Source organism: Lytechinus pictus, chromosome 17 (genome assembly GCF_037042905.1).
Source record: "Lytechinus pictus isolate F3 Inbred chromosome 17, Lp3.0, whole genome shotgun sequence".
Taxonomy (NCBI): Eukaryota; Metazoa; Echinodermata; class Echinoidea; order Temnopleuroida; family Toxopneustidae; genus Lytechinus; species Lytechinus pictus.
In genome coordinates this window covers 13039211-13063713 of record NC_087261.1, presented here as the reverse complement: position 1 = coordinate 13063713, position 24503 = coordinate 13039211, and the positions used below count along the sequence as shown (strand labels likewise).

The following is a 24503-nucleotide window of genomic DNA, read 5'->3' as shown; positions in this document are numbered from 1 at the left end:
AGCCCACCTAATGGATATTCATGATGATGCTTTTCACAAAATATAACTTCATTATTTATTATCCCATTTTGATGAAATTTGCTATGTTTGAAGGTGAACCATACATGCACTAAGAAAAAAAGAAGGTAATATCAATCAGATTTCAGTTTATTTGTGTCTCTAACTCCCTATATGTTTCTAGGTCGTTTATTTTTTTTTCTTCCATAAAGAAGATGCTTTCATGAATTTAAGTACTTAACTGGTGTTGAGTCCAACTTTGGTTTGTGTTTATGGCGAATTTAAATTACATGAATTTATGAACCATTATTATTGCTCATGATATAATTTACTTTCTATTTTTTATATTGCTTAACTTCTTGCCTGTTTTTTATTATTTTCTTTGTGGACTTTTTAAAATTTGTGTAATAAATAATCCTTTCTGGCATTGTGGGGCTACCAGTGAATATCAACATACTCTGAACAGTGATTTTCCTTAAAGGAAAATGAAACCTTTGGATCAAGTTAGCTTGTGTGAAAACCTAAAAATCAAAGAAACAGATCAACGAAAGTTTGAAAAAAATCTGACAAATAATGAGAAAGTTATAAGCATTTGAATATTGCAATCACTAATGCTATGGAGATCCTCCAGTTGGCAATGTGACAAAGATGTGTGATGTCACTTGTGAACAACTTTCCCAGTACTTTTGTATATATTTCACTTAAACTGCCTCTTTTGTCACATCTATCAGTAGATTATGTATTCTTTCTATACGAGGGCAATCAGGGCATGTAATACAATTTTCAAAGAAAATATTATGGATAAAGAGTTTGTATCACCATGAGAAAGAGCAAAAAGAGACATTTTGGGGGTATTTTATAGTCCACCAAAGGGAAAGTTGTCCACATGTGACATCACACATCTTTGTTGCATTGCCAATAGGAGGATCTCTTTAGCATTATTTATCGCAATAATCAAATGCTCATAACTTTCTCATTATTTGTCTGATTTTCCTCAAATTTTCTTTGTTCTCATTCTTTGATTTTTCTCTTTCCACACAAGTCCACATATTCCAAATGTTTCATTCCCCTTTAATATGGAATGGATAAAAACTGCTCTCTTTTCGAGCTGGATGTTAAGAACTAGCAAATCGAGTTAACCTCCCTGTATTTGCATGGGTAATGTAACAGTTTTCTTTCCATACATGTAGGATATTCAAAGCTTATTTATACACATTTTAGGCAATTTCATACATCATGTAGCACCACTTCTGAAAACACTCATTCTCAATATTTGCATGAAATGAATGGTGTTTTAAACATGCTTTAGCATTAAGAATGTTGATATGTGTTGATTTCAAATTCAATCATATGTGATAACCAAAATAATTTGTGTGTGAACTTTGATATCTTGAGATGAAAATACTTTTTGATTTTCAAGTTGATTTTTTTCTTCTACATTGTACTTTGTATATGAATAAGATCACAACTTCTATCGGGCTGATCACATCGGAATGGGGTCTCTGAGTGCTTTAATAATACAGATGTATATTTATGCTCAAATCTTGTTATCTATACTGGGGCCCCGTTTTACAAAGAGTTGTGACTGATCCGATCTATCGCAACATTGGAAAGCCAGCAACGTAAACATCTACAATACTGTACACGTTTGTTCCAAATATTTTCAAGAAATGACGTATATTCACACATTCACCGTTTTCTTGACAATTCAGTGTGCTTCTCTTTGTTTTCAAAGGACATTGAGCAAATTTCCTGAAGAAAAAATTATGACATTGATGGATTTCCATATTCTTGAGTTTGATCGGATCATTCGTAACTCTTTTTAAGGCAGGGCCCAGGTACATGTATGACTTAATAAGCCGTCGATTTTAGTTGAATGGAAGATATATGTAAGGCAGTTACATTTATTCAGAGGAATCTCTACTCCGCAAATTTAGAGTACTGAATATTAGAGAAGTTGTTCAAAATGAAATGAATTGCCTTTTTTTATTTCAAACTAAATTTGAAAATTAATTCAGGCCCATTTGTGAACCATGCTCTGTAGGTTTATCAAGGCGGCACAGTTGGAGAAGTACTCTGGATTTTGTTTTATACCCCGACCATGTTATTTGTTTTTTAGTATCAGTTTTGTACTGTTCATGTATATGATTGGATTTTCATGTTTACATGATCGATGTGTGAAGGCACAGATGAAGTGCATACCTCTTTTTTTACGTCAGATTTTGTTTTGTTTTTTCCTTTCCAGCTGGAGTACGATACACAGGTGTATTAGTACTTTTAATGAGGATTTTGGAAAAATGAAATTATTGTGTACTGTTATGTTCAAGCAGAGTTTGTACAGTACATATATGCATGTACCTTGGGGAGACAACTCCATGAATGTAGAGTGGTATTTGTATGTCAAAGACAGCAATAAATATTCAAGTGAGAATTGTTGGTTTGTGATATTGGAGTAACTTGAGTCGTGTTCTGATATTCCATTTTATGGAGAGAGATAGGGAAAGAATATTCAGTACAAGTATGTGACCCCCCTACACACATTTACACACACACAAGTTAACGAGGTTGACTGAATTAATTGCAGATAATTGTGCATTCTCTTCATGCAATCCACCAGAGGGTTCAGTTTATACCACATAAGTGAACAGGGAGGGACAGACCTGCCAACCAGTACGTTTTAGGCGTATTAAGCACGTTTTTGCAACCAAAATACGGCAGGACGTTTTCTTCTTTAAAAAATATGCTTTTTGTAAACAAAAATATATATACATTTTTTTTTTTTTTTTACAAAATCGTAATTTATTGAGAAAAATAATCTCTATATGTCTCTATTTCATAAAACATACACAAATATGGTTATTAGATCAATGTAATTTCAGTTAACTTGTTTTCTTTTTCAATCATTTTGTTAACCCTAAATCTCCCGGGGTATTTTGATTCTTGTCATTCCGGGGGGGGGGGGGGGGGGCATTATAGCCCCCCCCCCCATAAGATCTCAGCCGCGGATTGCGCGATCACAACAAAAATGTGCATGATGGTAGAGAATGACGTAATCTACGCAGTTGCATTGGTAAATTTCACTGAATTCATATATTTTTATTTTATATGAATTAATTATGCTAATTTATTCATGAAATCATACTTTTTGCTCTGATTCACTAAACAAGCTCCTAGAATGCTATTTTTTGGTGAAAATATTCTTTAAAGCATTCCAAACAATTGTGAATGAAAAAAATTCTGGTACCAAGACCGATTTCTTATGTATTTTATTGTTTTTTAAATTTCTTATGTATTTCTTTGTTTTTTACTTTTTGTTTTTTTATTGTTTTTTCAAAGGAAATCGTTCCAGACTTAATTCTGATCATAAACAAGGCAAAATTAATTAAGTTTAATCAGTAAAAGTAGAAATAATGATACATTTATGAATTTTGGCTAAATACATGTACACAATTTGCATTGGATTTGTACATGAAATCACGTTCATGAGCAATTTTGGGTCTGACTTGCACTAACATAATGTTGCGTAATGTCGTAACCACGTACCCGGGCGTCACAAATTTGGTCTCAAAATTTGCGCGAGACTTGAAAGTAAAAAGTCAGTGAGCGGCGAGGTCAACAAATTTTGCGCAGCAGATATATCGCGAAAATTGTAGAGGGGGGGCCATTATGGCCCCCCCCCCCCCCGGAGAATTAGGGTTAAAACCAGGGTGAAGATATACACACGTTTCAATGTTTTTTTTCATCTGCAAGAGCAGTGCGCATTTTAGCTTGCATGCAGCTTGAGCGCCGCGATGAGCGAGTGCGCCAAGCATTTTATTAGGAAATATCACTTTTTTGGGGAAAAATACAGTTTTTTTTATCACAGAATACAATTTTTCATTCCCAGAGGTTGGCAGGTCTGGAGGGATAGAGGGGGAGGTAGAGAGAGTAGCAGAGATCATCAATGTAACCTTTTTTTAGGGGGTGGGGTATTGTTATGTAAAATACGTACCAGAACACATTCTAGCATTCAGGAGATAAATGAATACAGGGGAAAATAAGAATTTCTTCTTTCACAGCACAAGAAATTGATTTATTCATAAAGGGTAGCACCTAATATGAATGGCTTCCACCAGCTCTCTTCAAATAAATACATTGTACATCTGCATATCAAACAAATACATAAACTTAACATATGCATGGGTAAATACAGATCAGAATAAAAAAAAGCTCTACTGAACTATTCCAATTCATAGATTTGATGAAAGATCTGAAAAATCTTAATCATTCAAATGCACTTCACAAATTACATGTAATGGGGAACAGAGATTATTTTACAAGTATGTATTGATAATATTTGAGCAAAAAGATTTTCTAAAACAAAAATCAACCTTATAAAATATTTTTTCTCTCTTGATGAGAAAAGTCATATTACTACGGGAAATATTTTAAAGGTTCATATTTCTTGTGTCCCTTCAAACGCAAAAGATACTCGCTTGTTAACAGCAAACATATCACCACTACAAATGAACAAAGGATGGGATCAATGATCACAGCATCAAACAATTATTTTTTTTACTTTAAAACCATTAAAAAGAATGAAAACTAAAAATGAAGAACTGAATAATTAATTTTGTAAAAAGTTAACTTTAAAACCATTAAATAGAATGAAAAATTAACAAAATGAACCGAATACCCACATCTGTTTAAAAACAAGTGAAACTTCCATAAATACCTTGCTCTTTTATAAATATATTAAAATATTTCATTTTTAGACTTTTATACATACAGCTTATTTACATATATCTTTAAATACTTGAAATGAAAAAAAAAACGGGCTAAATTAGTTACAATGTTGGTTGTTAATATAAAATTCAGGACGGCATTAAGGAGAACGTACTATACATAATAAATAGTTCAAGGGTAAAGTATCTACTATTCTAATTACATGGGCAGCAAAGTTAGACACTATACAATGCGTCCCACAAAAAAAGAAATCCGTTTTCAGATATTATTTCACAATTATCCAACATGTTTTTACTATACTGATGGTAAGAGTGGAATCTCATCTTTAATTTGAATACAACAGCTTAGCAAATCATTCACGCATGGCAGGTTACGAACAAAAAATATTGAGGCCTATCACATACGATTTTTGCAGAAACTCACGTAAGAATCTGAATCCACTCTAATTTCAGGGATCAGTGAGAGAAAATACAAAAGAAATGCTAATGACTCAATCGTCGAATAAGCACTGTTGTCATATCACGACCCAATCTTGTCCAATTTTTCAGCGCAACCTGATTTTGACATAAACATTTCAAACTCATCTTGCTCATTAATGTGTGAAGTGTTCATCACATATAAGGTATCCAGATGTATAAGAATAATTGAATTGTATGATGATGTAAATGAAATATAATTAATTTTCATTTAAAGAAAAAAGATGTGGCAATCTCGGTTTCCTTTTTTCTAGGACGCACTGTTTAATAGCTCTGTGCCAGTTTTAAATGATAAATATTGAAAATCCTATTTGAATAAATCACATAATCTGAAAACATTATCATAAATTGACATGTATCAGATGAACAGCTATTTTTTTTCTGCGACTGATCAAGACGTGTTTAAAGATGATTTTTCAATACATGCTTTTGTAATACCATCATTACATTGGCAAGAATTTTTGAAAGGTAATAAAAGTAACAATATAGAATTATGTAGAATACTTCTTGATCAATAAACATAAATACATGTACAAGTAAAAGCATCATTTTTTACAACAATTCTCGCCATTCCCAAAATCTACCACTTGTGTATAATGATGGCAAGCCTATACTGTTTTTAAAAGCTATAACTATACATTGATAATCAAATATTTTCAACTTAAAATCCTCCTAACTTCATGCATAAAATACACAAAAGAATTAATTTATAAAAGTGCATTCAAGTATTAAAGATAATAAATGAGAACAGTGAAACCTGTCTGGACTGACAACTTACAGGAAACACAAATGTGAAGTTAATAGACAGGTGCCTGTTATAAACAGGTTATTACACACATAACGGACCTCCATAGGAATCAGTTTTAGTGGTCACTGTAGGCAGGTGGCTGATATAGAGAGGTGGCCGCAAACAACATGTTTGACTAATAATGTGAGACATGGGCCCTGTCTTACAAAGAGTTGCGATTGATCTGATCAAACTCAACTATGGAAAGCCAGCAGCGCCCACATATAAAAATACATGTTCGTTAACAAATTCTCTAGATATAATGCATTTTCATAAATTCATTGATTTCTTGACAATTTGGTGTGTTTGCATTTGTTTACAAAGGACATTTTGCAAATTTCCTGTATAAAAAATTATGACACAGATGGATTTCCATAGAGTTAAGATTGATTGGATCAATCGTCACTCTTTGTAAGACAGGGCCATGTTGTTCCGTGAAAATGGAAATTTTGTTTCTGTGCACAAATACTCCAATAGCATCAATGTAAGTAGAACACTGTTGGAATGATGGAGTGTAGGTGATAGTACAGACATATTTCCCTCACATTAAAGGACAAGTCCACCCCAACAAAAAGTTGATTTAAATAAAAAGAGAAAAATCCAACAAGCATAAATAACACTGAAAATTTCATCAAAATCGGACGTAAAATAAGAAAGTTATGACATTTTAAAATTTTGCTTAATTTCACAAAACAGTTATATGCACATCCTGGCTGGTATGCAAATGAGGGAACTGATGACATCACTCACTCACTATTTCTTTTGTATTTTATTATATGAAATATTCTAATTTTCTCCTCATTGTCAAGTGATACAACGATTAATTCCTCCGTTAACATGTGGAGTTAGCATTGTTTAATACTATATGGTTCAGTCGAGTTGGTCCTTATTGTCAAATCTATAAAAAATGAAATATTGTATAATTCAAACAATAAAAAACAAAAGAAATATTGAGTGATGGACATCATCGACTGACTCACCTAGTTGTGCATATCATTGTTTTGCGAAAAATAAGCGAAACTTTAAAATGTCATAACTTTCTTATTTTACATCCGATTTTGATGAAATTTTCAGCACTATGCTAGTTTGATTTTCCTCTAATTATTCAAGTCAGCATTTTCCTGGGGTGGACTTGACCTTTAAAAAGGTGAAAAGGTAAGCAAGATACAAAACAAGTACTTATAATCTAAAGCAGTATGTAACTACAATACAATGTAGTTAAATAAGTAAAAGAAAATGGAAAGAATGGTAGTATAATTGATTAGTTTCAAACTTTGGTATTACAGAGAGATATACATGTATTTCAAATTATGTGTATTTCCATGTGAATATTCATAGTGTTCATTGAAAGGTATTCTACAGTACTGATAAGTCGAACATGAAGTGTTAGATTATTGATAGGATAAAATTAGTAAAACCACATAAAATAACATCAGCCCAAGACATCACTCCAATATCGAGCCAATCTTGGCATATTTTAGAGAAATATCTCATTGAAACTTTCTTTCAGTGAGGTTATATAATGTAATAGACGTTTAACATGATCGCTATTTTTTTCTGAAATAGAAACGGACATTCCATTTGAATAGAGGCATCATTGATAATGATATTCATAATTTTGAGCAAGGCTAGAGATTGTTTATGCTGTAACATATAATATATCTTTGGTGGAAGATGTCACTCGGGGCGCCACGAGACCAGTCTCGGGCAGGTTTCTAATCCGGTGTAAACACACAAACCTACCCGAGACCCCTCCTGAGCAAACCTATCTCGGACTGCCTCGCGATGTGTTCCGAGATCGGTCTCGGGGCACCCCGAGACTGCTTTGGAATCGGTATAAACACAAACCTGCGCCATGCCAAACCTATCTAGGACAGCTTTGGTAAGTCAGCGTAAACGCACAGAAAGCTGTTTCAGGGCCCGAGACTCGTTACAATTCCGGTGTAACAGGGGGTCAAAAATTAAGGTCAACTTTTTGGAACCAGTTTCGGGGCGCCCTAAGACTGGTCTCCGGTAGGAAATCTCGAGTAACAGGGGTCTAGAGCTTTGACCATTGGTCAGATACTTTTCCCGCTTGTCATCCATGGAAAAAAATGATGAAAATGGTTGAAGAAAGAGTAGCTAGAAGTCTACCCAGAAGCCTATTTTCTTCATCGGGATGGGCGTTTTCTGTGGCTGCTTCCGGTTTAATAACTCGTTCAGTTCAACCACTTGGTAAGAAACATTAGAATCTCTCTGAAAAAGAAAAAAAAACACACAGAAAAGGGATGTGTGAATTTTAGGAATATGATAAATAGCTGTATGCCTGCTTTAACCCTATCTAGGCCGGGGTATTTTGGGAGTTCATATGGCCGGGGGGGCCTCCCAGGCCCCCCTTGAGATCTCGGCCGTCGACCGCGTGATCGTGCCGAAAATTGGCACGCAGGTTGTCTGGGACATAATCTACAAAATTGTATAGTAATTTATTTCATATGAATTGTTATAAAGTGATTATGCTAATTTATGCGTAATTAGTATGCGAAATCATACTTTTTCCTCTAACTCCCTAAATAAAGCTCCAAATGTTCTAATTTTTGGTATAGAAACTCTTTGTGGTGTTCTTAGCAAGTGTACATGAACCAAATTGCGATATCAAATCATTTTCTTATGTATTATATTGTTTTTGCAATTTCTTATGTATTTCATTGGTTTTTTTTACCTTTTGAGACCATAAAAAGCATAAAATAAATACATTTAGACCAGCAAAACTAAAAATAATCATACATTTATGATTTTTGGTTGAAAACACAATATGCATTGACTTTGTACACAAAATCACGTTTTTGAGAAATATTTGGTCTGACATGCACTTACATAATGTTGCGTAATTTCAGAACCACGTACCCGGGTGACGCAAAATTGGTCTCAAAAGTTGCGCAAGACTTGAAAGTAAAAAGTCAGCGAGCGGCGCGGTCAAAAGATTTCGCGCGGCAAAAATATTGCGCGAATCGTTGAGGGGGGGGGCCCTCCGAGGCCCCCCCCCCCCCCCCGGCCTAGATAGGGTTAATAGCCATACGCATAGAGAAAATAAAATCAGAACATCAACATGACTCCAGTACCACAAATCCTAAGGAAAAAAATTATCTTCAGGGTTTGAAACGAAGATATTTTCATTGTAAATTGTGTCCATAAAAAAATGTAAAACCTGGAACTGCTGTTTCATCATGGCTACATCATGATTATTACAAATAAATGATCCATATTTTTAAAGCTTTGATCATTTCCTTTTACGTAGTGCTTATCAGATGATATATGAACATACAGTACTTCATGCACGAGTGAATAAAAGATAATGTGAACAATATACCTGGTAAGTCATTTGACCAGCAAGATCTGAATCTAAAGGGAAAATTATATTTCTTGTTATATACCGTTATTTCCTGCCCATTCATATGTCACTTTCATATGCAACATGAAGCTTGAATCATCAAACTCTGTTTATGTAAAATCATGCTTGCATTTTACTGATATCTGAAACAAATTTGTCAGAACTGGCTTTCCTTCCAAGCAACAAAGGGACAAGACAAAAGACTTTATGCATTGCCAATCCCCAACAATGTGGAGTAGAGAGTTTTGTTGATCTGTCTGCTTTGGGCAAGATGCCGAACCTTGATTTTCAGCACTTTTAATGATCAAATTCTGCCCTGTAAGTGTCATTCCAGATATATATTACATGATTGAGGTGTAAAACAGAAAATCAGGAATTTCAATTTTTTGCATAATTATCCTCATTTAACACAAAATAATTAATCATCCACTGTAAATAACCACGGGCACACCCTGCTTTGTGTCAAGATTACTTACCCGTCCTGAACTGAAAGAGTTTGATTTCTTGATTGTGTTGTTCACTTTAGATTTAATGTAGGAAGGTTCTCGGATACTGCCGATCGAGAGACTCCTGAAGGAGAAAACAGAAACAGAAAGATTTGTCACAAACTTTGGAATAAAGGGGTCACCCGATGGCTGCACAGGGAGGTCAATTAATGACGTACACACCAAAGCCGCGAGCAATCTGTTCCCTTGCAGGTTTCCATAACACATAGAGGACTACACTGTACATCCCACAAATTTTGATGACGACAAGAGCATTTCACAAACCAAATAATCAAGTGATTTTCACCAACTATTTTTTTATATAAGCTACTGAAATCCTTGCATCAGATTGGCTCAGAGCAACAGTGTCAGTGAATATCACTATTTTGTTTCATGAGCTCCACTGATACCTTTATATCTGTAAACAGGGTTCCCAGCTTTTCAAGAAAACAAAATTCCCTGATGAATTACATGTATTTTCAGTATAAAAACAAGCATATCAAATGTAAAACTAATTGGTACTGCCATAACACGTCATTCAATGGATGTTGTTTTGATAGATGCAACAAAATATAACAGAGTCTGCCTGACTACCGTGCTTTCGACTTTTGGGCTGATTAAAATTCCCTGGTTTTTCCCTCATTTGAGGCATTTTCCCCCTGATTTGAGGTATTTTTAAAATCAATTTCCCTGATTTTTCCCTGATTGGAAAAAAGTTAAATAATTTTCCCCGATTTCCCTGATGGGCTGGGAACCCTGGTAAATGACATTTTGTACATAACAAACCCAATTTTGTTTTCTTTTTTTGAACTTCCCTTCACAAAGTACTCAAGTCATGCAACTTTGCCATTACAGCTTTTCATATGAAGCGCAAAGTGTAAATGAATCATTTCAGAAAGATCCGGTATACAGTGGTAGGGAAAGGGATTTCCCCAAATGTTATAAAAAATTGTCTTTTCCATTTCTGAAGAGACTTATTTCCGTTTCACATTTGATCTAAAATGGACATTCTGTTTTGTCACAGAAAATTTACACAGCATAAACATCAATTCCTTTTTGTATGGGTGAATTCAATTTAAATTTTTTACACGAACAAATCAGATTTTCCATGTTGACACACCAGAAAACAAGAAATCACCCCCATCACCCCCATTTCATGAAATCACCCTGTACAAACTTTCAATACATCTATCACTGTCAGCAAAACATATTTTAATGCTTTATTTGGCTTACTATTGTTGTGGTAACAATCTCAAAATGAGTTCGAACAGAATCCACAGAAATTACAACAAAAAATTGTTTGCATGTATAAATTTAAAAAATGTGCCAAATAGCTCTGGAAGAAAATGTGTACTAAATAAGTACAGAATTCCATCAAATGTCGGGTATTTTTCGAAGCAATGTTAATACACTGTCCCACATATGATTTTCTGTGTTAGTGATCGATCATCAGAGTTATCGATTTCAAGCTAAGATTTCATGATTTTACAAAGATAAGTTTACATTAATGTACCAGATCTAGATGTATGATATTTTGACAATTAACCTTGAATTGTAAGAAGACTTTCTCATGAAATAATTGTTTGCTGCAACTATTGTCTTTTACCTTTAATGGGGATAAAGAATGAGAATGGTATGACTGATAGAATGAAAGAATGTTAATGCACCTACCAACAGAGCTGGGCTGTGATAAGGCTAGAAGTTGCTGCTTCATGGATTGAAAACTGCACTCAACGGCACACAACAATTGAAGCGATAGAACAAACAAATTAGTTAATACCACATGGAATGTACATAGAAATTATGTGAGCAGCCACCCAAAACCACCAATAAGTCGCCAGGGAAGGTTCTCTGTAATAGCCAAAATAGTAAATTGGTCTTCAAAAAGCCAAAATAATAATAAACAATTAGCTTATCTGAAGAATTATTTATTATTATTTATACTCTAAAAATTTCATGTTGAAAAGTTGATTAGAAAACATGATACAATTTTTTGTGGACTGCTTGGAAGTTTCATTTAAATTGATCTCATGCTTGAGTGAACACAAACTTCAGACGTTTTCTCCTTATTTTCTGAAGCTCTTGCTTTGTGTCTTTTGCATTCAATCAAGTATTTGAGTGAGTTATTGTTGATCAATTTGGACAAACTATGTATCATTTTATAGCTAAGGATGTGCTTTTTCAAACTCAATAAAAATCTTAAAATTCATTTTTGTGGGCGACTTGTTGTTGGTTGGGGGTGGCAAGTCACATATATGAGAGAAAGGGAAGGAATGTCAGCTACGAAAGTATGTGATACAAAGTGAGACAGAACAGAAATTAATGAACCATGGCAACTTTTCTCAATTACTCACACAACAAAAGAGAAACATGTTCATTTAATTGAAGCCTGCATTTTTTTTTTGGCAAATATAAATATTTTGGTTTCCCTCACATTTTGAATTCAATATAAGAGAAAAATGAAATACCAGATGAAATACATTATAGATGTTGCTATAAAGGTAAGTTTAGGTAACAATCAAAATGTCAAATGAAATAATAATTGTGTCCAGGATTTTTTTTTATCTTCGTATAGAACCATTTTAGCAATCATAAAATGGGACAAAAATTTACGTCCATAATCTATCTATAATATGAAAGCTTTTATTGATCTTTTCATAATAAGAAGTCATGTTATTACAATGTATGCAAGGAAAGAGGAGGCAAGCAGCAACGATGAAAACTATAAATTTCACCCCCCCCCCCAAAAAAAAAATAATAATAATAAATATATATATATATATAAATCAGGCAAAATACTAAACCCAAAAGAACATGTACAAATACTTTTAAATAGACTTTCACCAAAGAAAACTTTACAAGCAAATTACCACTGCACCAAACTTTTTTTCTTCTCCAACAAAGTGCAATAAACAAAACATATACATTTTATTTCAGCGCATAAAGGACATCTTAATGTCCCATTAAACACAATCTCATCACAAATGAATTAATAGGGTGAAAGATTTTGAAGATGAGTCATGGGGTTTACAATGCCAAATAAATACAGAATCACAAATACTTGAATACGTTATATTTGAAATAAAATTAATGAGAAGAATTGCACAAAAGACTTTTTAGAAGAAATATGGATTTAAAATACAACTGCACGGAGGTTAAGAAAAAAAACACAACTTACCTCTTTGGTGTGTTGGCTCTCTGGCGTTCAACATTAGACGCAAAATGTGAAGTATGTTCTGACATTGGATGCAAATCATCTGGAAAAAAGAGCAAAAAGATTCAAATTACATTTGATTTCAGGAGAGCCAAAAGAAATGGCTGACATCACATTTATTCCACATCACATTCTCTTTTCAGCCCTGGTGAGTGGTTCATTAAAATTTTTGTGTGACAAATTGTCAATCCGCAAACTTTCCTTGATTTTTATTTGACGAGACGCAATGTTATTATGGCAACTGCCGGATAAAACGGGACTTGTCTGATAACACGTGTGACAAATCCTCTCATGAAATGCTTCCCTGAATTCATATTTTGGATGCCCTTTGTACTTGGTTTTTTAATACATTTCTGTAACAAACACCGATATTTCCGGAACAGTTGCAGCTCTGCATATATCATGTCATAAATCCATGGACCTGTTTTCTGAAGTCAAGTTTATCTTAACTCTGTGCTAAAATTATGGTCAGCCAAAGATATCAAATATTTGTTTACATTGTATGTTTCTTATAAATGTTTACTTTTATCGGTCTTTCCTCATTCATTAATGGTGAAGACACATGTCTTATTCATCATTCCCAGACAGTTATGAATGATTTGGGTGTCACATTGAATCGCTTCTGTGAGAGATTTGTGTCACAATCGGCTATAAATAGTTCAACCACAACTTTAGACCTGGGGAGCATTTCATGAAAGGACTTGTCGGACGTTTTATCCGACAAGTCCTGTTTTATCCAACAGTTACCATAGTAACAGCGCCTCACAGCCAATAAAAATCAAGGAAAGATGTCAGATCTGACAACTAGTCGGACAAAAATCTTGATGAAACGCTCCCCTGGTGAGTGTTTCATAAAGCTGTTCATAAGTTAACAGCGACTTTAAGGACGACTGGTGATCCTTTCTTGTAAATGGTATACCGTACACCGAAATCTTCATTGGCAATGGTTGAGCACGTAAGAAAGTATCACCAGTCGTTCTTAACTTATGAACAGCTTTATGAAATGGCCCCAAGAATTTAAATTAAACCCCCGAGTTCAGAATACATGTATGGGCCAATGACTGCATGTACTTACTAGGGGTGGGATCTGAAAGGCTACTCGTAATTGACCTCTGCCTTGTCCTTTCCTGTCTACGGTTCACCAATCTCTCTGGGTCGCTGTCCGACGTCTCACTGTGCTTGCCTCCCTTGGCCAGGGTTCGGTGGGAATTCTTCTGGGACTTACGGCTAGGGCTGTGAGAGATGCTACGTCGCTTCGGTCCATTCACCTTCTTCCTTCTCTTTTTAGCCTTGTCTGCCGAGTCTTGGTGACTGAGAGAGGTGGAGGAGGGGAAAGAAACACTATTACATTTATGATTTATTTACATGAAAACCAAGGTCCATATCAATTTGGTCTAAATTGCTGTATGGTCTACATTATAGTCAGTCTAACCCACTTTATAGTGCAATTCTCAAATAGTTTTATAATGCCCAGATAGTCAAATTTCCACTTTTCCAGATAGTTATTTTGAACATTGTCATATGAAAATTTGATTAATAATAGGAGTGGGCTATAAATGGGTGATTTTTTGTTTTACTGTGGGAACAGTTTTTTTGTGTTCCTTTTACCTTATCTCAACATGAAATGACAATATTTTTTGTCTTGGGTCCGAGAAAAAAGTGTGCCGGGCCAAAATCCAAAATGGCCACCAAAACCCCCCAAAATCACAGTTTTGGCCACAACTTTTTTATTTGGTGGTCATTTTCTCTGGTTTTGGTGTTTATTCATATGTTTTGGGGGGCAGGCAATTTGTTTTTCCTATAATTAGTACTTTTAAACCATTATTTGTAGAGTTAAAAGGTAATTATACCTAAATTTTCCAATTTTTGTAGCCTTTTTTCAGCCAAAAAGTAAGTGGGTTTTATCATCCTGGGGTTCTGGGATATTAGATGGTACGAGGTCAACAATAGCAAGCAGCTTCATGTAGCTATATTGCTTTTATTCCTCCACTTTGGGTTTTACGGATATTTGTTAAATATATCTTATCAAATAAAATAAAATGTCATTTATCCATAGGGGCTACATGTATACGGTGTACAATGCACTGTACATACTACACTGCATATATCCATGCATTGACCACCATGGCATATGACAAGGCCTGTATATAAACTATAGTGTCATAGAAATGAGCTTCAAAGGTTTAGAATTAGATTGTGAATTTGATTCATTGTCAGCTGATGTACATGGTGAAACCAGCAACGTAAATTACACTTACATGTAAATATGACATACATGTACATGTATACATACGTACATCACATTTTTAGCCATATCTTCTTCATTTGGAGGCTTTTTTTAAAACCTGGTTCTGGTGTCTTACTGGCCTATGTTTATGGGGTCAGGTAACTACTAGTATCATGGTAACGCTGATCAACAGCCAATCAGAATAAAGGATTGCATGCAAGTTACCATTAAGTTAATTTAACATAATGGTAAATTTTTATGCAACGGGGCCCAGAATAGCTACAGTGTAAATTACCTCTCTCCGCCCCCTGAATTAGCATATTTGACAAAACATGTCCTCAATTTCTGAGACAAAACATATCTTCAATTTCTGAGGCATCTAATTCTAAACCTGAGAGCTCATTTCTATGACACTACAAGCCTTGTTATCTGTCATGGTGGCCGATGCATTTATGCAGTGCAGTATGTATGTACAGTACATTGTACATATATGTATACTGTATAGCCCCAATGGATAATTGACATTTTTTTATTTAATAAGATATATTTCACAAATATCCGTAAAACTCAAGGTGGAGGAATAAAAGAAATATAGCTATATGAAGCTGCTTGCTATTGTTGACCTCGTATCATCTAATATCCCAGAACCCCAGGATGATAAAACCTACTTTTTGGCCGAAAAAAAGGCTACAAAAATGGGAAAATTTAGGTATAATTACCTTTTAACTCTACAAATAATGGTTTAAAAGTACTAATTATAGGAAAAACAAATTGCCTGCCCCCCAAAACATATGAATAGACACCAAAACCAGAGAAATTGACCACCAGATAAAAAAGTTGTGGCCAAAACTGTGATTTTGGGGGTTTTGGCGGCCATTTTGGATTTTGGCCCGGCACACTTTTTTCTCGGACCCGAGACAAAAAATATTGTCATTTCATGTTGAGATACATTACAAGGAATAAAAAAAAACTGTTGTCATATTGAAATTACAAAAAAAGTATTTTTGACCCATGTATAGCCCACTCCTATTAATAAACAGTTCATTTAATCAAATATACTATGGTATTAGACAAATTGAGATCAGGCAAACTTGATGAGCCTCACTGGAAATTAGACAAAGCGATAAAAGGTAATTGGACCAAATGGTGAGTAGACAAACTGATTGAATGAGACTAAACAGCAAGAAGAGCATGTGTAGACCAAGTGGTGCTTTACAGAGTAAATTGATTTCCAATAAATATCTGAAATCACTGTTACTCTATAATACTCTAATACTCACACCCCATTGAACCTTTAGATGACCAGCCATGGTTGTAGTTGAACTAGGATAAGACTATGTGGAATAAGACCAAATGGCAAGTAGACAAATCTTGACCCTGTTTGATACAGACTTGTTATAATAACAATATCTATAACAAATTTACAAACAGAATGAAGGATTTCAGTAGCTTTTAACTGTTACTACAAATTTGATGTTATAACAAGTTTTATGAAAAGGGCACCAGGTGCAGGACCAAGTGTCAAATTACTGAGTCATTCTCAATTACTTTCCAATTAATATCTAAAGGCCTAGTCCCACTTGCCGACAGACACAAAACGTATTCATAGCGGACAAGCAAAATTTCGGGGTGGCTCCATCCGATTTCATCCGCTCCAGACAATGGACAAACAATGAAATCACGGTGGACAGATGTTCAATGGATATAGAGCGTATGAAACACGTACCTGTATGCAAAGATTACACAACGGATACGTAACGTTTTCCAATGCATGGCAAGATTCTTTTCTGTTTTACATCCTCTCTGCATCCGCAGTGCAGTGGGACCAAGCCTTTAAATCACTCCACCTCTTTATTACTCACCTTTCTTCGTGCAAGCAGAGACTCCCTAAAGCCTTGAGGTCGCTCCTCTCTCCCTCTACATGGACGTTGCCATGATGCTGTATAGGTTGTGATGATGATGAGGATGATGCCCCAAGGTTTATTGTCATGTGATGCCTCGGGAACAAAGACTGGTGACTCTTTGGTGACAGGGCGGATGGTGCCTATCATATAATGATAGTAATGGTAATAATAATTATGATAATAATAAATGATATTAATAATAATGATAATAATAATAATAATAATAATAATAATAATAATAATAATAATAATAATAATAATAATAATAATAATCATAATCATAATCATAATCATAATTATAATAATATTCATAATAATAATACTTAGCAATAATTATAATTGCCTTCCTGTATAGTACTTAACACTGTATCAGAAGTCTCTAAGCACTCTACAGAGCAGCTGTTACGTGCATTACATTTCAAGGAGTAAAGTCCTGCCAGGTACCCATTTACATCACCTGGGAGCTGTTTCATAAAGCTATTCGTAAGTTCAGAGCGTCGCCAATGAATATACCATTTACCACAAGAAAGGATCACCAGTCGTTCTTAAAGTCGCTCTTAACTTACGAACAGCTTTATGAAACACCAACCAGGGGCCTGTTGCATAAAACTTTTTACCTGAGAAAACTCAGGTATTTTTTACCTGAGTTTTTGCCCTGTGTTAAAGTCAATGGCAGAAATCAGACTAACCTTTAGTTTTCAGCTTTTACCAGAGTTTTCTCAGGTAAAAAGTTTTATGCAACAGGCTGCAGGGTTCAGTGCAGCACATTGTAGATTAATACCTTGCTGAACAAAACTATGCCATGGCTGGCATAAGAACACACAACCTTCTGTTTCAGAGTCCGGAGACTGATTCACTTAATAACAAGAAATAAATAAATAATTTTTTTTTTTTTTTGAGGGAATTAAACATGACAAATGCTCCACATCCAATCCTGGGCAATTTGCAAAAGAAAAGAAAGAAGTATTACTTGACAGTAGTCTACAGACTCTACACACTCAACTTGACACTCTCTGCCAGTAGAAGATAAAACATGGGGAGTGTTTCACAAAGATTTAAGTATGACCTAGAGTCACACTTAAATACCAAGTTGCGTACGGTATGAAAGGCTTGACCGCATTGGTCAGATCGTGTCATTAGGACGCGCACTACTGCGTGTCTATCAATAAGATCGCGCGTTACATATCATGTACGCGTCGGCATTTAAGTGCGACTTCAGTCATACTTAAATCTTTGTGAAACACCCCCATGGTCTTGTTATAACACATTATTCTGGTTTGATCACTCTATTGGTCTGGATCCGAGTGCAAAGTGGAGTTTAGAGTACTTTCAAAGAATACTGACTGCCACTCTAGAATTCAGTACATGAACATATTTTGCAGAATTTATGCAATAAGGGAACACATACATATCGAAAAAAAATAACTGAAATTTTGTTGCAACATTCTTTATAAAACAAAGCCAGCATTAACCACTTATCAATAATTTTGGATGGTGAAGTTGCTAATTTAATCTCATTTGAAACAGCAACTCCACACTCTGTCTCATTGAATAATGAAGAAGAATGCTCTCATTATTCAATCCAAAGATGGCCTTTTCAACTCATGCAAAATATGTCAATATGTATTTTTATCATCTTTCACAAAAAACTCCCTTGGATTGTTCAATTATTCAATTGTTCTAAAAGCAATTTGAGAGAAGACACCCCTGCCACCAAGTGGGATGTTCTTACCGTGGGAGGAAACTCCAAATTGACTGTATGTACAGCATCAGATGTAGCGGGTGATAACATTGTGCTCTGTAGGTGAGTGCAACATCAGACAAGCAGCAGAGGGACAGACACAGTGTAAAAATGGCAAATTTGCAAGTTAAATGTTAATAATGACAGGCATACATGTATGTATTTATATGGCAATGTGAAGGGTTAGTTAAATGTAAGTGTTAATCTACTCCAAAGACCAAGCAAAATGATCGAATTTTTTTTATCTGACATATCTTCCATGTTTGCAATTGTGTTTGCAACATATTATGTATTGATCTCCCAAGAAAACTTGCATATTATTATGTCAAAGATAAAACCTAACTTAAAAATAACAAATTTCCTGACTCACATTTCCAGCATTTAAAAAAAAAACACTCATCACAACTCAAATCCTCCGCTGAGGGATTAATTCAGCAATTGTTGGGTCACTAAAATGTGAAGACAGCTCAAAATACCATAAAAAAATAAAAATAAAAAGTTACTCATGCTCATCCTTACATTTCATTATATCATAATTCGGAATATCTCACGACTGAAAATTACATGGCTGTTATTATGGCAAAGAATTAGTTTGATCCACAGGAAGTATGATCTTCAAATGCATTTTGCAGACAAATTCAAACAGAAGGAACTCTATGAGATTTTTGTTTCTCTCTTTCAAAATGGGCACAATTCAAAGCCTATTCAAAGTCTGTAGATATTAAATGATAAAATGTCAGTCATTTTCTATCTCTTTAGTCTACACATTGTCTTCTCATGAATGAATAATAAATCAAATCTCAAAATCTACTAAAAACAGCAATAACGGCTAGGGCTGTACAATATGGTGATAACATTGAAATATCGGGACATTGAAATGAAGGGAACATACAAGGTAGACGGTATAATATCCATCATGAAGTAAAACATGATGGTTTAAATATGTAAAAGATTGGCCATATAGATGAGACTTCCCTCATCCAACTACTAGCGTTCAAAACAAAGGGTCATAAATGTGTCTCATCTAACCGATATTTCCCCCCTTTCCAAAGAATTTTCTGTATGTTAGATTTTGAAGCAGAATACGGTATGTGAAAATTATGTGACAATTATTCTGGGGGGATGACGTATCAACTATAAAATGTTGTCATATAACAGATAGCGATAATCAACAAGTGGAACGCCTCTGGCAGTATCGCCTGCATTATGCGATTTAATATAGCAGCAGTGCTAACTTTGAAAACTACTATAAAATAATCATTCACAAAAACACCATTCATATAATGACATAATACCACGTTCATTGACCATAAATGACATTTGAACGGTGACTTAAGACTTGTCAACTACACCCATGTCCACATTTCATTCACTCTATCTATAAACTTTCAAAGTTATGATGGCAATTCAGCAATTACCCCAACATGGCCTAAGTTTATTGACCTTAACTGACCTTTGACCTTGGTTTTGTGACCTGAAACTCACAGGGGATGTTCAGTGATACTTGATTACTCTTATATCCCAAGTTTTATGAACTAGATCCATAAACTTTCAGAGTTAGGATGGTATTTCAACAAATACCCCCAACACGGCCATAGTTCATTGACCTTTAATGACCTTCGACCATGGTCATGTGACCTGAAACTCGTACAGGATGTTCAGTGATACTTGATTACTCTTATGTCCAAGTTTTATGAACTAGATCCGTAAACTTTCAGAGTTAGGATGGTAATTAAACAAATACCCCAACACGGCCAACGTTCATTGACCTTAAATGACCATTGACCATGGTCATGTGACCTGAAACTCGCACAGGATATTCAGTGGTACTTAATTAACCTAATGTCCAAGTTACATTAACAAGATCCATAAATTTTCAAAGTTATGATGGTAATTCAACAAATACCCCCAACTTGGCCAAAGTTCATTGACCCTAAATGACCTTTGACCTTGGTCATGTGACCTGAAACTCAGGCAGGATGTTCACTAATACTTGATTAACCTTATGTCCAAGTTTCATGAACTAGATCCATAACTTTTCAAAGTTATGATAGTAATTCAACAAATACCCCCAACTTGACCAAAGTTCATTGACCCTAAATGACCTTTGACCTTGGTCACGTGACCTGAAACTCGAGCAGGATGTTCACTTATACTTGATTAACCTTATGCCCAAGTTTCATGAACTAGGTCCATATCCTTTCTAAGTTATGATGTCATTTCAAAAACTTAACCTTCGGTTACGATTTTGAAAATAATTCTCCCAACATGGTCAGAGTTCATTGACCCTAAATGACCTTTGACCTTGGTCATGTGACCTAAAAGTCAGGCAGGATGTTCAGTAATACTTGATTAACCTTATGTCCAAGTTTCATGAACTAGGTCCATAGACTTTCTAAGTTATGATGTCATTTCAAAAACTTAACCTTAGGTTAAGATTTGATGTTGACGCCGCCGCTGCCGTCGCCGTCGGAAAAGCGGCGCCTATAGTCTCGCTCTGCTATGCAGGCGAGACAAAAACCCAAATATGCAATGTCATGCAGCCTATTAATGAATTCAACATAGTTATACAAAGACTACATCGCAGATTCGATATCAATATATGGCATGCAAACTCAAAATTGCTATAATGCTGTATTCTTGATTAGTGTGCTTGCGTAATGTGTTAGTAGGTTAATAATGATGCTTGGCTCTGACAACATCCACCACAACACTAGGCTGGATTTCACAAAGGTATTTTTTAATCCGTAGCTAGAAGCCATTCCCCAGCAGATGTTATGCATTCATCACGCCTCATTCAGTATGTATTAAAAAAGCATCTAATAATGAATGAGCACTTTTATCATAGCGTGTTGAGTTGATGCTTGCTACTATTGTTACTAAGATTACTGTATTCAATAAGCCAGTTGTTCATGTCCATACAAAAGAATTCATTAATTCAAAAGAGAAGGCTCATTAGTGCTGTAACCAAACAAATTTATCACAATTTACACTAGAGCACTGTGGTAAAAGCATGCATTTATCAGATGCTTTCTCAATATACATGTAAGTGCTGAAGTAATGGATGAAATCTGCATAAACCAAATATTTCAACCTACAGATTAAAAGAACCAGCTTTATGAATTGTGACCTTTCAGTTCCACTCACCCCATGGTTCTTGACATACATAGCTGTTCTCTGCTGAGCAACCGATGCTTTCGGGAACCCAGATGATTCCTCCTTGCCCATTTCTTTGGACCCGTCCAGCGCATTGATCATGACAGAGTTCAACAGTTCTGTAACAACAGAGGGCAGTGTGCTTGATGCAAGGAGGCCTCCATGGCGGGTGAACGCGCCCAAATTGTTGGTCGACTTTGACAGCAGGGTCCGCGGCGAGAGCTGGCTGCTCGATTCCTTTTGCCCGCCCGCCTCGCCCGCATTCTTCCCCAGCACCGAGTCAGACTTGTTCTTCTTCTGCGCCCACATCGGCCCCGCCTTGTGGGATCGGGTGGTGGAAGGGGGCGACTGTTTGTGGTGGGTCAGGGGGAGGGGGATGGTGTAGTTTTTGCCCCCTGATGATAGGGTGGAAGCCACACCCATGGTTGTGGTGGTGGCTGTAGAGACAGCAGAGGATGCAGAGGATGTAGAAAGACCAGTCCCTTGAAGGGTTGCCAGGTGTTTCCTTCTTTCCATTGATGCTCTAGTTTCTGTGGAACAACAAATCAAACCAATGTAGTAATTCCCACTGTATTTTTTTTTATTTTGCCAGATAAATACTTATCATCAGTGCCAAATTGCCAAACATTATTTTGTACTTTGCCAATGATGTTTCAGTTAAGTAAAAGCGCAACAAGAAAATCACACAATTAGACAGTTACATAACTTTGGTTCTTACCTCTTACAGGTCCGAGTGGTTTGGAATGCATATTTCTCTTTGGACTGTTGCTTGTATTTGGTTGTGCATTGGAATTGCCTGCCACATTGCTGTTGCTTGCATTGTTGCCGCCGGTGTTGCCAGACTGGAGGAGACCCGTTCTGGTGTTAGGCTTTGGTGGAGTCATTACTGTTGCAACAAGACTGAAATATAACAGAGAAATGCTTTAAAATAATTGTATTCTGAGTGAAAAAATATTGATATAATAGTCTACATGAAGCATAGAATACATATAAAATTATTAAATCTATTTTTAAATAATCAACTAAATGGCAAAGTAAATGATTGCACATCTACATGTTCAGTACGTATGCAATTCTATAAAGTAATCAACCAGAAACTAATTAAACACTTTGTGAGTCTGAACCCCAATTCTCTTCATTTCTACTTCATTGCACAAACTACTCAAACAATGATAATTTGAGAACACCAAACCTCTTCATATGAAACATGCAGAGTGGAGATATATCATTTCAAGAAGATCCAGATATAGGACGTCGGATGTATGCTTTATGGAATTGCCCATTAAAATATAATAACCAATTTCTCCCAAATTTATGCATCTGGTTGTGTTGCTAAAAGTCAGCAAACATGTACCTCTGATAACAATTTCACGGCAAATAACAAAGCATAAACCTTCTCTTGGGAGTTCTTCAGGGTAGGGAGTTCTTTTATTCTACTTTTAGTAAGCCGAGACATCATACCTGGATGTTTTGGAAGCGACCCTCGACATTTTCTTTGGCAGTGAGGGAGCCCCGCGCATGCTCCGCAAGTAGCGTTGAACCCATGCCCTTACACCGTGAACGCTTCCATTCTCTGTACCTGCTAACCGAGACCAAGGGTTTGTATCATTGATGTCTAGCGCAGCAATGGCCGTTGCTCTGCCAACCTGAATATCACAAGAGGAAAAAAATATCAGAAGAATAAGAAAGACAGACCAACAAAAGGAAAACAAACTCAAAATATTTTTCCAAAGTGTTCTTGACCTGCCAAGGCCCAAGAAAATTAGGAACAATAGACAGCAACTTGGTTTTGTTTATTAAAGAGGGATGCTCAGGAGATCTTTTTTTACATGAAATGAGACAAGTTTTCTTGAAGACAAAATAGCACACATCATCATGCATACTAGTATCGTTCAAACAGGTCTTTCCCAGAGTTTTGTCCTATGTTTTCAATGCCTGTAAAAAAAAAAAAACCTATAAACTTACCCCAAAAAAGCCAAACCTATATGTATGATCTGGGCCCTGTCTTACAAAGAATTGCGATTGCAACCTTAACTATATGGAAATCCATCCGTGTCATAATTTTTTCTACAGGAAATTTGCACAATGTCCTTTGTAAAAAAAGAGGAGCATACTGAATCACCAAGAAAACACTAAATATATGAAAATACATCATATCTAGAAATTTTTTTTGAATAAACATGCATTTCATATGAAGACAATGTTGGCTTTCCAGAGTCGTTGTTGATCGGATCAATCGTAACTCTTTATAAGATGGGGCCCTGAAATTGCCAGGTCCTAATTCTACAATCTTAACTATTAAGGCAGGCATGACATTCCCCTCTGAAAAAAAATCTGAAAATAGCCAAGGGTCGCTAAGTCACCGACGAAGTCTGATGCACCCCGGTCAGGGTTACAAGGTCTTGCATAGTAAATAAAAAAAAA

At 35.5% G+C, this 24503-nt stretch overlaps 1 protein-coding gene across 4 annotated transcripts in view; it reads right to left on the bottom strand.

The window, feature by feature from the left end:
• Positions 1-4040: 4040 nt before the first annotated feature.
• Positions 4041-24503, bottom strand: part of LOC129280649 (cytosolic carboxypeptidase-like protein 5) — a 36276-nt gene continuing 15813 nt past the window's right edge. For 2 of the 4 annotated variants that reach the window (XM_064111913.1, XM_064111914.1), the window contains exons 9-17: positions 23541-23725; positions 22798-22979; positions 22071-22609; positions 18915-18980; positions 17141-17322; positions 14127-14362; positions 13016-13094; positions 9829-9922; positions 4041-8220 (exon numbers count right to left, since the gene is read on the bottom strand). In XM_064111913.1, coding sequence (XP_063967983.1) covers positions 8107-8220; positions 9829-9922; positions 13016-13094; positions 14127-14362; positions 17141-17322; positions 18915-18980; positions 22071-22609; positions 22798-22979; positions 23541-23725 — 1677 coding nt within the window. In that variant the 3' untranslated portion in view covers positions 4041-8106. The remainder of the gene's footprint in view (positions 8221-9828; positions 9923-13015; positions 13095-14126; positions 14363-17140; positions 17323-18914; positions 18981-22070; positions 22610-22797; positions 22980-23540; positions 23726-24503) is intronic. The other 2 variants (XM_064111916.1, XM_064111917.1) reach the window with 1 other exon arrangement.